General features: G+C 35.7%; 2 protein-coding genes across 5 annotated transcripts; one reads left to right on the top strand and one right to left on the bottom strand.

Annotated features, from left to right (window-relative positions):
• Positions 1–3,517: 3,517 nt before the first annotated feature.
• On the bottom strand, positions 3,518–8,172 carry LOC111291814 (Pentatricopeptide repeat (PPR) superfamily protein). 3 transcript variants are annotated; one of them, XR_016345671.1, is made up of 2 exons: positions 5,434–8,172; positions 3,518–3,848 (listed from the first exon to the last, which is right to left on the bottom strand). XR_016345671.1 is itself a non-coding variant. In XM_022883861.2 (2 exons), the coding sequence occupies exons 1-2, from the start codon at positions 7,971–7,973 to the stop codon at positions 5,919–5,921; spliced, it is 1,962 nt and encodes a 653-aa protein (XP_022739596.2). In that variant the 5' UTR covers positions 7,974–8,172; the 3' UTR covers positions 5,526–5,918. The 3 variants fall into 3 exon arrangements, 1 of the variants encoding a protein (XP_022739596.2); XR_016345672.1 differs by lacking the exon at positions 3,518–3,848 and having other exon boundaries at positions 5,526–5,575; positions 5,758–8,172; XM_022883861.2 differs by lacking the exon at positions 3,518–3,848 and having other exon boundaries at positions 5,526–6,721; positions 6,815–8,172.
• A 161-nt stretch (positions 8,173–8,333) lies between these two features.
• Positions 8,334–12,096, top strand: LOC111291813 (putative disease resistance protein At5g66900). 2 transcript variants are annotated; one of them, XM_022883857.2, is made up of 5 exons: positions 8,334–9,197; positions 9,623–10,023; positions 10,232–10,590; positions 10,893–11,104; positions 11,202–12,096. In XM_022883857.2, the coding sequence occupies exons 1-5, from the start codon at positions 8,543–8,545 to the stop codon at positions 12,038–12,040; spliced, it is 2,466 nt and encodes an 821-aa protein (XP_022739592.2). In that variant the 5' UTR covers positions 8,334–8,542; the 3' UTR covers positions 12,041–12,096. The 2 variants fall into 2 exon arrangements, with proteins under 2 accessions (XP_022739592.2, XP_022739594.2); XM_022883859.2 differs by having other exon boundaries at positions 8,375–9,197; positions 9,662–10,023.
• The last annotated feature ends 309 nt before the right edge of the window (positions 12,097–12,405 follow it).

The raw sequence follows: 12,405 nt of genomic DNA, 5'->3' as shown, positions 1-12,405 counted from the left end.
TTGGAACTTAATTTACTTAAATATACCTGATTTGGATTATTTTCGAAGTCGAGTCACGTGATTTTGGAACGCCGAGAGAATTTATTCGGTATTATGCTGCCTTTTACACTGTAAAACTGATCGACCGTATTGGTTTAATCATTCCCCATATCAACAGCAATGATTTTTTTTTATGATTATCATTTGCTTTTTTGTTTTTTCCTAGAAACGGCCTTTTTGCTGATTATCAGAGAGCATGTAAAATAAGTGCGCTCCGCACGCATAGTATAATTTCCTTGAAATGATTTTTTGGTAAATTCAGGTGGAATAGGACAAAGCCTTCGGAACAAAGGAAAACTTCTACTCTTCAAGCAGTACTTTTTGCAAACAAAGAAATTAGCATACGATGAGAATAGATTCCATGCGCACAAAGAATAAGAGCAAGTCTAACCCATTATAGACTAGACTTTGGAAATGTCAATAATCTAACGGCAGAGAAACTTTCAAAGACACTTTGAAGCTTTATCAGTTTACGCTTCATAGTTGATTAGAAATCAGAATCTTCTCTTTATGCTGCTTTCCGATGACAAAGAGAGTTTTATATTTTAAAAATACACATTGTGCCACAAAGCATAAGGTTTAATTCATGGGAATCAAAATTGTGACATCAATATCAATGAATTTCTATATCTATGCTTCCTTTGTATGATTGATAGGAAGAGATTTTTATTATATTATAATTTTTTTTGTATAATATGAAAGTAAAATTATTTTTTATATTGTTGATTAAGTTATTTTAAACTTAATTAGAGGATTATTACATATTTCATTAAAATATATTGAATCAGTGGTAATTTTTTTTCTTTTTCTTTTTTGTAATAAAACAGTTTTTTGTGGTTTTTCATGCAATGGATGATAGCCTCCAAACTTAGGACTCTACCCTATTAAAGGGCATGGGGAAGCTTGTTGACACTAAACAATGAATAAAAAATTTGTAAACGGAATATTTAGACGACCCACTTCTCTTTTCTTCCACTTAAATTTTAAGCAGTGATAATTTTAGAAATATTAATAATAATCACAATAATAATTTTATGAGAGGTTTTAAATTTTACCCTTAGTTATAAGTTAAATAGAGAGATTTAGACTTTAAAATTTAGTCCAATCATCCTCAGGAGCATGTGCCCGTTATTCTTTAATTTATTCAATTCCACATTAAAAATTCTAAGTCGACCCTTGCTTCGACCTTTGAAGCCACACAAAATACCCACATTAACCCCAATCTTGAATAGTAACTTGGAGGATTCAATTTTTTCTTTGTTTTTCTCATTAGAAGAGGCAAGCATGTCTAGATTCAAAATCTCCGAGGAGACAGCTAGGGAGATGGCAAACTTTCTTCAAACACTAACTGAAGAAACAATTAGATGGATGGTTCATGTGACCATTCAGAAAGAATGGTTTGTGTTTGAAGAACAGTTGCAGGGCTATTGTTATTTTCCCACATCGGAAGCTTCATTGACCTGATAACTCTTCTTTTTGTAGGTAATAATATCAATCTATAACATGACTCTGTCATGCTTCAATGTTCACTTCTTTACCATTGTAACAAAGCCTCATTGGCATGGGTTTTTTATGTTTCTTGCAGGTGGTATGATAGCTACAATAATTCCGGTGATATATGTGAAGCACAGGGATAAGATAAAGAAGTGTAGCAAGATAATGAAGGTGCAATCAGGAAGATATTGTGAGCTGATTGATGAGAAGTTAATTAAAGACAGTGAAGTACAAGGTTGTCAAAAAAGAGAAGAAGAGACGGGGAAGGAAAGAAAAGAAAACTGACCAATCATTGTTCATGGTTTCAAGCCAAGCTTATTGTTTTGTTTCTTTTATCACAATGACCAGTTCATAAATTTATTTTTCCTTTTTGTTTTAAGCCAAACTGACTATACTTGTATGTTGTAGCAGATGAATAATTTGAGGAAATGACTGTAAATATCGTAAGCGGTCGAATTGGCTAGATTGAAAAATAAAAACTAAATCAGTTTCACTTGGTACTGTTGTTTTTCCTTGTTTTGCATCTGGTCTGAACAGAACTGTTTATGTTCTGTTCTGTTCTTTCTTGTGAGGCTGTAGCATTTTTTTTTTCTTAGGTGATGAAAGGCTATCCCATTTCAGCGCCAAAGTAGTAGATTTTAATAAAGATTTATTTTAGATTTACAAATTGTTTATTGTTGACAATAAAAATCGAATTTAAATCTTATAAGTGAAATATTTAATTCTTACAAATTAAATCAATTAATTTGTTGAGAAAAAAATCCACTGATTAAAGATATAAAAAAAATTGGATAACATCTTTCTTATCCTTAATATTTAAAATTTTTATATAATAAAAGTAATAAAGTCGTGATAACATCTTATTTAAATGCTTGTTATGTTCTAAATTTAAAGTATGAACTTGTTTATACTAATAAAGCCCAAATCAAGTTTTTTAAACAAAATCTTGCACGAGTTCTTAATATGAACTCAAAAACAAATTTGCTTTTCGAGGTTGAACTTGCAAACTGAGGTGAAATCAAATCGAATTTCAAGCAGCACCCAATTTGCTTAGTCTTACCCGTCCCATCTTTAGAAATGTCAAAACAAACTCTGTATATGGTAAATTTCTCTTATTATTAGTTAGAGCCGGATTTCATGGCAGGCGCATAGCATAGCATGTTTAACTCCATATACTTTCATTTTCATTGTTTGTCTATCTGTCGTGTCGACCCTTTCACTCTTGGATGGCACACTACAAAATGCCAATTAAAAGTTAGAAAATTATATTGTGCCTCTCCAATACTTTCTTGCTTTTCATTCACATTTTCTTACTCAGTAACAACGAATTAACATAATCAGACAGCAGTATCATGCAACTAGCTAGCCCTGCTATGGGGAAGATTTGCGAGAAGACAAGGTTTGAAGTAGCAAAGCGAACCGACGAAGGTTATGTCACGGCCAAAAAGAACTGAAAAACAGCCTTTGGAAAGAATTAAAAAAAAAATCTTGATTATTTCAACTCATGTAATTAATAATCTTTTGTATTCCAAAAAATTTTTGACTCGTGTACCTCCAAGAATTGTTGCTACAGCATTTTTAACGCTGTATCGGCTGTGCCTGTGATACTGATGCCTACAGCCTGCTAGCCACCTGTCTGTCAGAGGTTGAAGTTTCATGGGACTGCATTTAGATGATGTTCGGTGGGGATCTGACCATGAATTGTTTTTCCTTTATGGAGAAGCTTGGATCTTGGTCGCCTGGAATGTGCCAAAATAAACGACGGTTTTGGCCTGATATGGGCAAGGTGGATCATTGGTATTATGGCTGTGTGCTTGGCTCCAGAATCCAATTAATATCAGAAGGTTGAGTATTCCAGTCTCGTCAGTGGCTTCTACATTGTTGAAGTTGTAAGTTTAAACAGTTTATAAAAACCAAAAGTGCGTGGGAAAAGTATCCTCGGACACGGTCCAGTAAATTTGAAGAGGCGGCAGAGTAACTTCGTGGATCTTAAAAGTAATTAATTTTCCATTATAAAAAAAGGTTCCTAGGGCAAAAAGTATGGTTACAGATATGGCTTTAGAGGCACTTTCAGGAATTGCAATTCAAGAATTACTAAAAGTCATCGAACAAGAAAGAGTGACAGATTTTAGATTTTAATCGACTCTCAACGATCTCAAATATACCCTTGACTCTGCCTTTCCGAAGATCAGTCAGATACGTCAATTCAGAGAGTCACATGGCTTGCCAAATGATGAACTTCACAGGGTGTTGGCGCAATTGAATCAAGCAATGGAGACTGTTGATAAGTGCTCCAGGGTAGCTTGCTCGAACTACTGCAAGAAGCCCAAATACACCAAAAAGCTCGTGAGATTGGATGCATCTGTTCGGAATTTCTTCTTCATAGAGTGGCAGATTTATCAATATGAGAATGCTACACGAATTGAAGTTCAGTTGAAGGAATTCGATGGGAAATTGGATCTAATTCTTACAGACAAAAGAAATGCTAGTCATAAGATCTTTAATCAAAGTCGATTTAAGGATTGGGGTGCAGCGGGTGAATCGAAGAAAATTGTCCTGTCTCTACCTATTTGGATCTTTATGTATCTAATATCGTTTATGAGGATTCCCCAGATGGGGAATTACAAACAGCTAGTCTAAGTTTGAGGGAAATATGTGAATAAGATTTTAAAAATAAAGATGTAAAATAAAATTAAAATATGTTCAAATTTCAATATTTATAATTCTATTTTTTATCTTCAAAACCCGCGATCCACTTTTTAATAAAAAGTTTGCTTTTCTTTCTAATTAAAAGTAATCAACATCACATGAAATGTAGAAACATGTTATTATTTTTCCTAATGTTATTTTTCTTTCTACTTGTACAACTTATTGTTAGTTCTTCTCTTAAATTTTATCAAACTCCCGCAGGAAAAAGCTTTCAAAATTTTCAGCTGAAAGAAAAAACTACTGGTTCTCACTTAATTCAACACAGCTTTCAAAAAGTTAACAATTTCCCGAAAAACATTTGGAATGAAGTTGATTATAAGCCATAATAGACCATTTGGATTGATTTAACAGGAATGACATGATCAATGTAAATATGAAAACATAATTCCGAAACAAAAATCAAGCACTCTCATGACAGCTATTTGCTTAAACAGCTGGTTGAGTCAGACTTTTTTCTTCGAAGATTACGCAACTGCTTCTAGGTTTACAGGTGCAAGTACAAATTATCAATGGAAAGGAAGACTTCAAGACAACAAATAATCAACCAGATCAATACAGAGATGTTATTTCCGTCCTCACTATATATATATATATATATATATATATATATATTGGCTAATAAAAAATATCTATATTACTCCCTATAAATTTTATCAAGTGAAAAATCAGACTCTGCCAACCAAGAACTCTAACTTGCTCCTAATATTTATAGGAAATTTGCTAGGGTGACGTAGCAATGGCATCTGGTGTTAGGAACTCTTGAAACTGCTACCACAGAGCTATATTGGGCTTCTTTAAGGGCACATGATACGCCCACCAATCTTAAGTCCATCTATGAATTACAGGAACTCACTCCTATCAATGGTTATGGAAAGAAAGCAACTGTATCAAGGACTAGTGGCAAATTAAAAGATTATCATGGGAGTAATTTCCTAGTGCAGCTGAGCAATGCATCATAGCTAGTTCATAACTTTGCTAAGGTCCCTTTGGCAGAACTATGGAAGAGGTATCGGCATATGAGGGAAACTATAAAACGGCAAGCTTCTCTTCAACGGATCTCTCAGGTAAATATCTCCTTGTCATCAACCAAATTATGGAAGCTACAGCACCACAGTAAATTTTGGTAGCATGGACAACTTAAGTTCCATAAAATACTCAAGAACCAGAAAAGCAGGTGGTGACAGGAGGTACCTCAAAATCCATTTCAACATAACGCCTCAGAGTTTGGGATGCATGAACCAAGTACAAAAACCAATGTCCTCGTGAGCAGTACAAGTTAGATTGACTTGAACATTTAGAAGTCTCAATTCAACTGCTCAATCCAATAACAGGTCTGCCAACAGACAGCCAAGTAAAGCAAGTGACTTCTATCGATTCAGAGTACAAAGAAAAGATCAAAAGAATACATTTAATTGAGTTCCCACAGCCAAATATGATCATTGTTGAAAAATCACCACAAATTTTATCATTAGAACGTTTATCCACTTGACGAAACAAGGTATTGAGTAAACATACCCTGTATTATTGAAGCAGGAATACCTGATCAGCTTCAAGTGGCACCATTTAATACTCTCTATTCTATTGTACAAGCAATGGAGTTTCCACAGTCAAAAATTGCATCAAAGTGCAGCAGCATTTTTAGCCTGGTTAAAATGTCTGATGAAGTTTTGTCTAAATCACCAATAGTCTCTACAAGAACAGTTTCCATCCTCAAAGCAATGGAACCGATTAGAATCCCTTACAGTTATTTTTCTGTTAACAATCTGTGAGATATATTTAATGGCATTATGGCAATCTACACATGTTCTCAAATTCTTGAAAACCTTGATTGGTGTTCCTGGAGGAGTAGAAATGATTCCAAATGCAACTGCTAACTTCTCACTGTGGTATGAGAGGTTTTGCTCCTTCTGCTCCTCCTCCACATCATGCAGAACAAACTTGGTGTCGGGGACATACCCTTCTTCCCTCATTCGTTTTGAAAGCTTACCCAAGAAATCATGTATTTCCTTGGATTTTGGGTGAGAAGTATCTCCAACTAAGAAAAGATGTAGCTCTCTCTTGACCTCAATCCAGCTCAAACCGGGTTTCTTTACCACTCCTCTGTCATCCATTGACCTTCTAATTTTTGCTACTTCATCCCACCTACCAGCAGTGGCATATATGTTGGCCATAGTAACGTAGGTGGCTGGATTTTCAGGCTCTATCTCAAACAGTGCTTGAGCAGCTTTTTCTGCCAGTTCAATGTTTCCATGAATTCTACAACCACCAAGTAAGGAAGCCCACAAAAATTTATCTGGTTTCATGGGCATCTTATTAATGATATTCTCAGCTTCGTGAAATCGACCAGATCGGGCCAATAAATCTATTATACAAGCATAATGATCAGCAGTATGGGTTAATCCATGACTGTCCTTTATTGAGTGGAAATACTCTAGCCCTTTATCAACCAATCCAGCATGTGTACAAGCAGAAAGAACCCCTACAAAAGTAATATGATCAGGTTTCGTACTTGATTTAAGTAACAACTCAAAGTACTTCAAAGCCTCACTAGGCTGACCATTTTGAGCATAACCTGTGATCAAAGAAGTCCATGAAACTAAATCAGGCTGAGGCATCCCATTAAACACCCTTTTAGCGCTCTCAACATTTCCACACTTGGAGTACATATGAACAAGAGCACTAGCAGCAAAAGAAAAGGGATTAAAATCAATCCTTCTCATGTACCCATGAACCTGCTTCCCTATTTCCTCCGCAGTGTTATCAGCACACGCATTCAAAACACCAGCAAACGTAAATTCATTAGGTCTTATCCCTGATTTCATCAGCTGAGAAAACAATTCAAACCCTTCTTCCCACCTCCCATCATTAAAATACCTATCAATCATTGCAGTCCAAGTAACAATGTCTTTATCCACCATCTTATCAAAAACAGACCTTGCTTCCTCTATGCTCCCACATTTCCCATACATATCCATTAAAGCACTCCAAACAACGTCATCCAAATCCAACCCAGCTCGCATTATACGACCATGAATCTCCTTCCCTATAATTAAACACCCCATGGAAGCAGAAGCAGCTAAAATGCTAGACACGGTAAACTTGTTCAATTTCGAAAGCAAGCTCATTTCGTTCATTCTGTAAAGCTCTAAAGCTTCTTTGGGCTTATCAAAACGAACATAACCTGAAATCATGGCAGTCCATGAAAAATTATCTCTTTCAGGCATTTCATCAAACAACTTCTTTGCTTCTTTAAGCATTCCCATTTTCGCATACCCAGAGAGCAAAGTATTCCAAGAACACAAATCCTTTTCACTCATTTCATCGAACACTTTTTGGGCATCTGACAAACTCCCGCATTTTGCATACATATCTAACAGACGGTTCCAAATAACTATCCCGGGTAAAAACCCAGAAAATTTTATGTGTTGGTGGACGGTTTTGCCATCGGTGAGAGCTCTGTTTTGGCAGCAAAGCTGGATGAGAGTTGAGTAAAGAGAAGCTGGAGGTTTTTCAATTTGATTGAGGATTTGAATTGCATCTTTTAAGCGTTTTTGGTTGCATAAATTGTGTAATTGGTTTAATAGATTGTCTTTGCTGTTTGGTTTGAAAAATGTTTTTTGCTGGAAATGTACATGGGTTTGGGTTTCAGAAGAAAATGAAGAAGAGATTATTGCTCTGTTTGGGTGAAACAAAGATAAAGAATGGGAAACTCTGGGATTTATTGACTTCATAGTTTGAGAAATTTTTGTTGTATGATGCAGTTTTAGCTATGGTGATTTACTATTTTGATGAGAAATTTCAAGGTGAATTTTGGATGATAATCTGAATAACCTGAATACCAAACTTAAAACAAACAAATAACAACTCAATTTTTCTTAAAATCAAAATGATCCGACACGAAATGCAACCCAATCGACCCGACCCGACCCGACCCGTTCTTCCCTATTTAAACGTTTACCTCTGTCCTTTTCTTTGACTGTGCCCAAACCTCAATGTCAACAACCAGGGCGACTTAAAGAACTTGTAAACAAAGAAGGGAGAAATTTCACCATTAGTTCGTACTCCCTACGCGTTAAACCTCAATAATTATTCCTTTCTTCCGCTTCTATGAAGCCAAAAGCCTATAGTCGAATATTCCCAGACCTGAAGGAACTTTCGAGGAGCTTACTAATTAAGGAGTAGAGTGGAGAAAAAATATAAATTGAGTCCTTTATTTTTGTGGGTTCTTCTGTTTATTGCAAATCTTGCCAAGCTCAAGGAAAAGCATTGATATTTCTTGAATTTGGGTTTCTGGGTTTCCATGGCAGCCGCTTTGATTGGAGGAGCTGCTTTAGGGGCAGGTTTTGGAGAGCTTTTAAGAGCCGTTATAGAGGCGAGTAAAACGGCTGCCATGTTTCGTGATGCCTTGGAGGAACTGCAATCCACGCTTTCATCTATTGAGCCAGTAACCAGAGACATAAATTCATTCAACAAAGTATTTGATAAGGAGCACGAAATTAAACGGCTCAAGCAAATCATTGATAAAGGACAGAAACTTGTTAGAAAGTGCTCTAAAATCCAGAGGTGCAACTTCTTCATGAAGACTTGTTACACATACAAACTCCAAAGATTGAATAAATCGCTTGAGAGATTCTGTCAGATTGATATGCAAACACAGCAAATAAGAGACATCAAAGAAATCTTATTTGATGTTAGAGAGATTGATAAGGAAGTGAGAAGATTCAGTTCGAAAGTGGGGTCCGGTAGCGAGAACGGGATGTTTAGTCGGGTTGCAGTTGTGGGTTCATTCAAAGTTCCCGAGCCTCCAGGAAAAGTTGTTGGATTCGATGCACCCTTGAAAGAGCTAAAGATGAAGCTTTTTAAAGATGGGATTTCGGTCATTGTTGTGTCTGCTCCGGGAGGATCCGGGAAAACAACGTTGGTTAAAGAGCTATGTCGTGATGAAGAAGTCGAAGGTATCATTTCTTGTGCTTAGCTTGTCTATGCTTGACTTTAGTTTCTGGTCTTGACTAATTTGATTTTTAGATGGACATCTGTTGATTTGTTTGTGCCATATGTGGAACCATAGTTTTGAAAATTCATTTGAATACATTGATTCAATCTTGTGTTGTCAACTCGAATTGGAATTGAAAACCCTACCGTGTAAGACTTAGCAGGATAGCTAGTAAAGAAATTTTATGAGTCATTTTAACAGTAATTAAATTTCTTCCGTGGTGTAGTCCTTCAACTGGAATTCTACTCAGACAAGCAATTGAGAAATCTTGGGTTCAATTTACTTAATTCTCCTGCATTAGTATGGGAGGATATGTTTGTCACTGACACAATGCTATGAAATATCTTCGAAACTTTGACAGATTTCTAATGCAGAGTGTTTGAACAGGAAAATTTAAAGACAACATCTTCTATGTCACTGTTTCAGAGGCATTCAACCCGGAGGTCATTTTGCACAAATTACTCCAGCTTAAGGATCATAGAGTGCCTGAATTTCAAAGTGAGGAGGATGCCCTGAACCACTTGGAACAAAACTTTAGGAAAATGGCAATCAATCCCATATTACTGATCCTGGACGATGTTTGGCCTGGATCTGAAACCCTTGTGGACAAGCTCAAGTTTACATTGCCAGATTACAAGATCTTGGTAACATCAAGATTTGACTTGCCAAGATTTGATTTTACATATCCTTTGAAACCGTTGAATGATAATGATGCTATGACTCTTTTTCATTACTCTGCATTCCGGGAAAATGGAAATCGTTACATTCCATATGATCTTGTGAATAAGGTACTTTTATCAGTTTGAAGACTTATTTTAACTTTCACTTCTTGTATGAAAAATTAAACACTTTTCTATTTCACTGTTGATTTGCCACTATAATTTAAATTGAAGATAGGTAGGTTCAAATCTTGATATTTGGACAGCAAGGTTATTAAATCAAAGTGTTTTCCTGTACTTCCAAAAATTGACTTTTATGGTTTTTATTGAATTTTAGGTAATGAAAAGCTGTAAGGGGCTTCCACTGGCCCTTGAAGTTGTTGGTAGATCACTTTGCGGGCAGCCGGTGGCAATCTGGCAAAGTCATGCAAAACAGCGGTCTAAAGGACTATCCATCTTTCATTCTAGTGGTGAACTGCTTGCTCATCTTCAAAGCAGTTTAGATGCCATGGATAATAAGGTAGGAATAAAGGACTGCTACCTTGACCTATGTTCATTTCCTGAAGATCACAGGATTCCTGCTGTTGCGCTCATTGATATGTGGATGGAGCAATACAAACTTGATGAAGATGATGATGCCATTGTCAACCTCCATGAACTCTCTTCCAGGAATCTGGTTAATCTTGTAGTCATGAGGTATGCTAGTTGGTTCCTACTTAATTTCTATCTATTGTAGCTTGAATATCCATGTCTTAACATTACATTCATTCCAGTTAGCTCACAAATTTTATTGGCACTAGTAATTTTTTTATTCTCTTCAATCTATTCATATTATAAGGGTTTCTCTTGTCATAGCCTACAATTCAATTAATCTGAATGTCAATCAAACAGGAAAATCCTCAACCTTTGCTTCCTTGATAAGATAGGCACCAAGTTATTGTTTGTGGTATACCTGTTTGAATCTCTACCCAATATATTTATTGTTGCTTATTCACCAGGAAAGATGCAAGTGAAGCCGATGGCTACTACAACAATCACTTCATCATGCAGCATGATCTTCTAAGAGAGCTGGCTATCTATCAATGCAGCTTAGACCCCATAGAAAAAAGAAAGAGGTTGATTCTGGAGCTAAACAATAATAAATTTCCCAATTGGTGGTTGGAAGAAAAGCAGCAACCTGTTGGTGCCCGCCTCTTGTCTATCTTCACAGGTTGTTATCTCTCCCTCCCCAGTCTTCAGACACATGCACACACGATAAGAAATTTAGTCCTTCTACCACTAATTTCTCATGCCATTGGTGACCATAGATGAAACATTCTCTTTCAATTGGGGCAACAGTATTCAAGCACCAGAAGTTGAGGTTCTAGTTCTCAATTTTCGGACAAAGAACTATACCTTGCCTGTCTTCATGGAGAAAATGGATAAATTGAAGGTTCTGATAGTCATGAATACTGGTATCTACCCAGCAGAATTAAGTAACTTTCTGCTTCTGAGTTCTTTATCCAATCTTAAGAGAATTAGGTTAGAGAAGGTGTCAATTCCTTCCCTCTTTATGAGCTCTTTACACCTAAAGAATTTGCGAAAAATGTCCTTGGTTATGTGTAATATCGGTCAGGCGTTTAAGAATGGTACTAACAAGATGTCAGACATTTTTCCAAATCTTTTGGAAATTGACATAGACTATTGTGATGATCTGGTGGAACTGACTGATGGACTGTGTGATCTTGTTCAACTGATGGAGCTCAGCATCACCAACTGCCACAAGCTTTGTGCACTGCCTGAAGGCATTGGAAATCTCTTGAACTTGAAAGTGCTGAGACTAGCATCTTGTACTGAGCTCATAACATTACCTAAGACCATTGGGAGCTTATCCGAGCTTAATATTCTTGACATTTCCGACTGTCTAAGCATCATCAACCTGCCGGTCGAGATTGGTGAACTGCAGAGTCTAAGGAAGCTTTATATGAGAGGGTGCTCCAGTTGTAACCTACCTCCAACAATCACAAAGCTTCATCATTTGAAAGATGTCATATGTGATGAGGAGACAGCGTATCAATGGGATTATTTCAAATCTCACCTCATTAATCTAAGGATAACAGTTCATGAAGAAGATATCAACTTAAATTGGCTTCAGACATGTTTATAAGATTCCATTTTGTTGGAATATTTTTAAAATAATAAATTATTTGAATTACATAGTTATATCTCTTTAAAAGATATAATTATTTATTAAAAATTATGTCTTACAAAGAATTAGATTGATAATTTTAAACACAATAAGGTGATACAATACGAAAAAGATATAAAAAAATTTATGTATTTAAATAAATGTGTTTCATATTTATTTGTGTAGACATAAATTTTAATGTAATACAATTTGTGTTGTTGATTCACCTAAATATGTGACACGATACGAATAACACGTTTAATTTAATCTTATAATACGAGTATACATTTAATATGTTTAATATGTTTAACATATTGTTTATATTTATTTTAATTTAATATAAA

This window comes from Durio zibethinus, chromosome 10, assembly GCF_047325235.1.
Source record: "Durio zibethinus cultivar Kanyao isolate XHJ-2024 chromosome 10, ASM4732523v1, whole genome shotgun sequence".
Lineage (NCBI taxonomy): Eukaryota > Viridiplantae > Streptophyta > Magnoliopsida > Malvales > Malvaceae > Durio > Durio zibethinus.
This window is presented reverse-complemented; position numbering and strand designations above follow the sequence as displayed.

Excerpts from the sequence above, each read along its gene's own strand:
- LOC111291814 (XM_022883861.2), bottom strand. The coding sequence starts at position 7,973 with ATGAAGTCAATAAATCCCAGAGTTTCCCATTCTTTATCTTTGTTTCAC. Across the intron at positions 6,722-6,814 it reads ATGGACTTCTTTGATCACAG|GGGTTCTTTCTGCTTGTACA; the intron begins GTTATGCTCAAA and ends TTACTTTTGTAG.
- LOC111291813 (XM_022883857.2), top strand. The coding sequence starts at position 8,543 with ATGGCAGCCGCTTTGATTGGAGGAGCTGCTTTAGGGGCAGGTTTTGGA. Across the intron at positions 9,198-9,622 it reads TCGTGATGAAGAAGTCGAAG|GAAAATTTAAAGACAACATC; the intron begins GTATCATTTCTT and ends GTGTTTGAACAG. Across the intron at positions 10,024-10,231 it reads CATATGATCTTGTGAATAAG|GTAATGAAAAGCTGTAAGGG; the intron begins GTACTTTTATCA and ends ATTGAATTTTAG.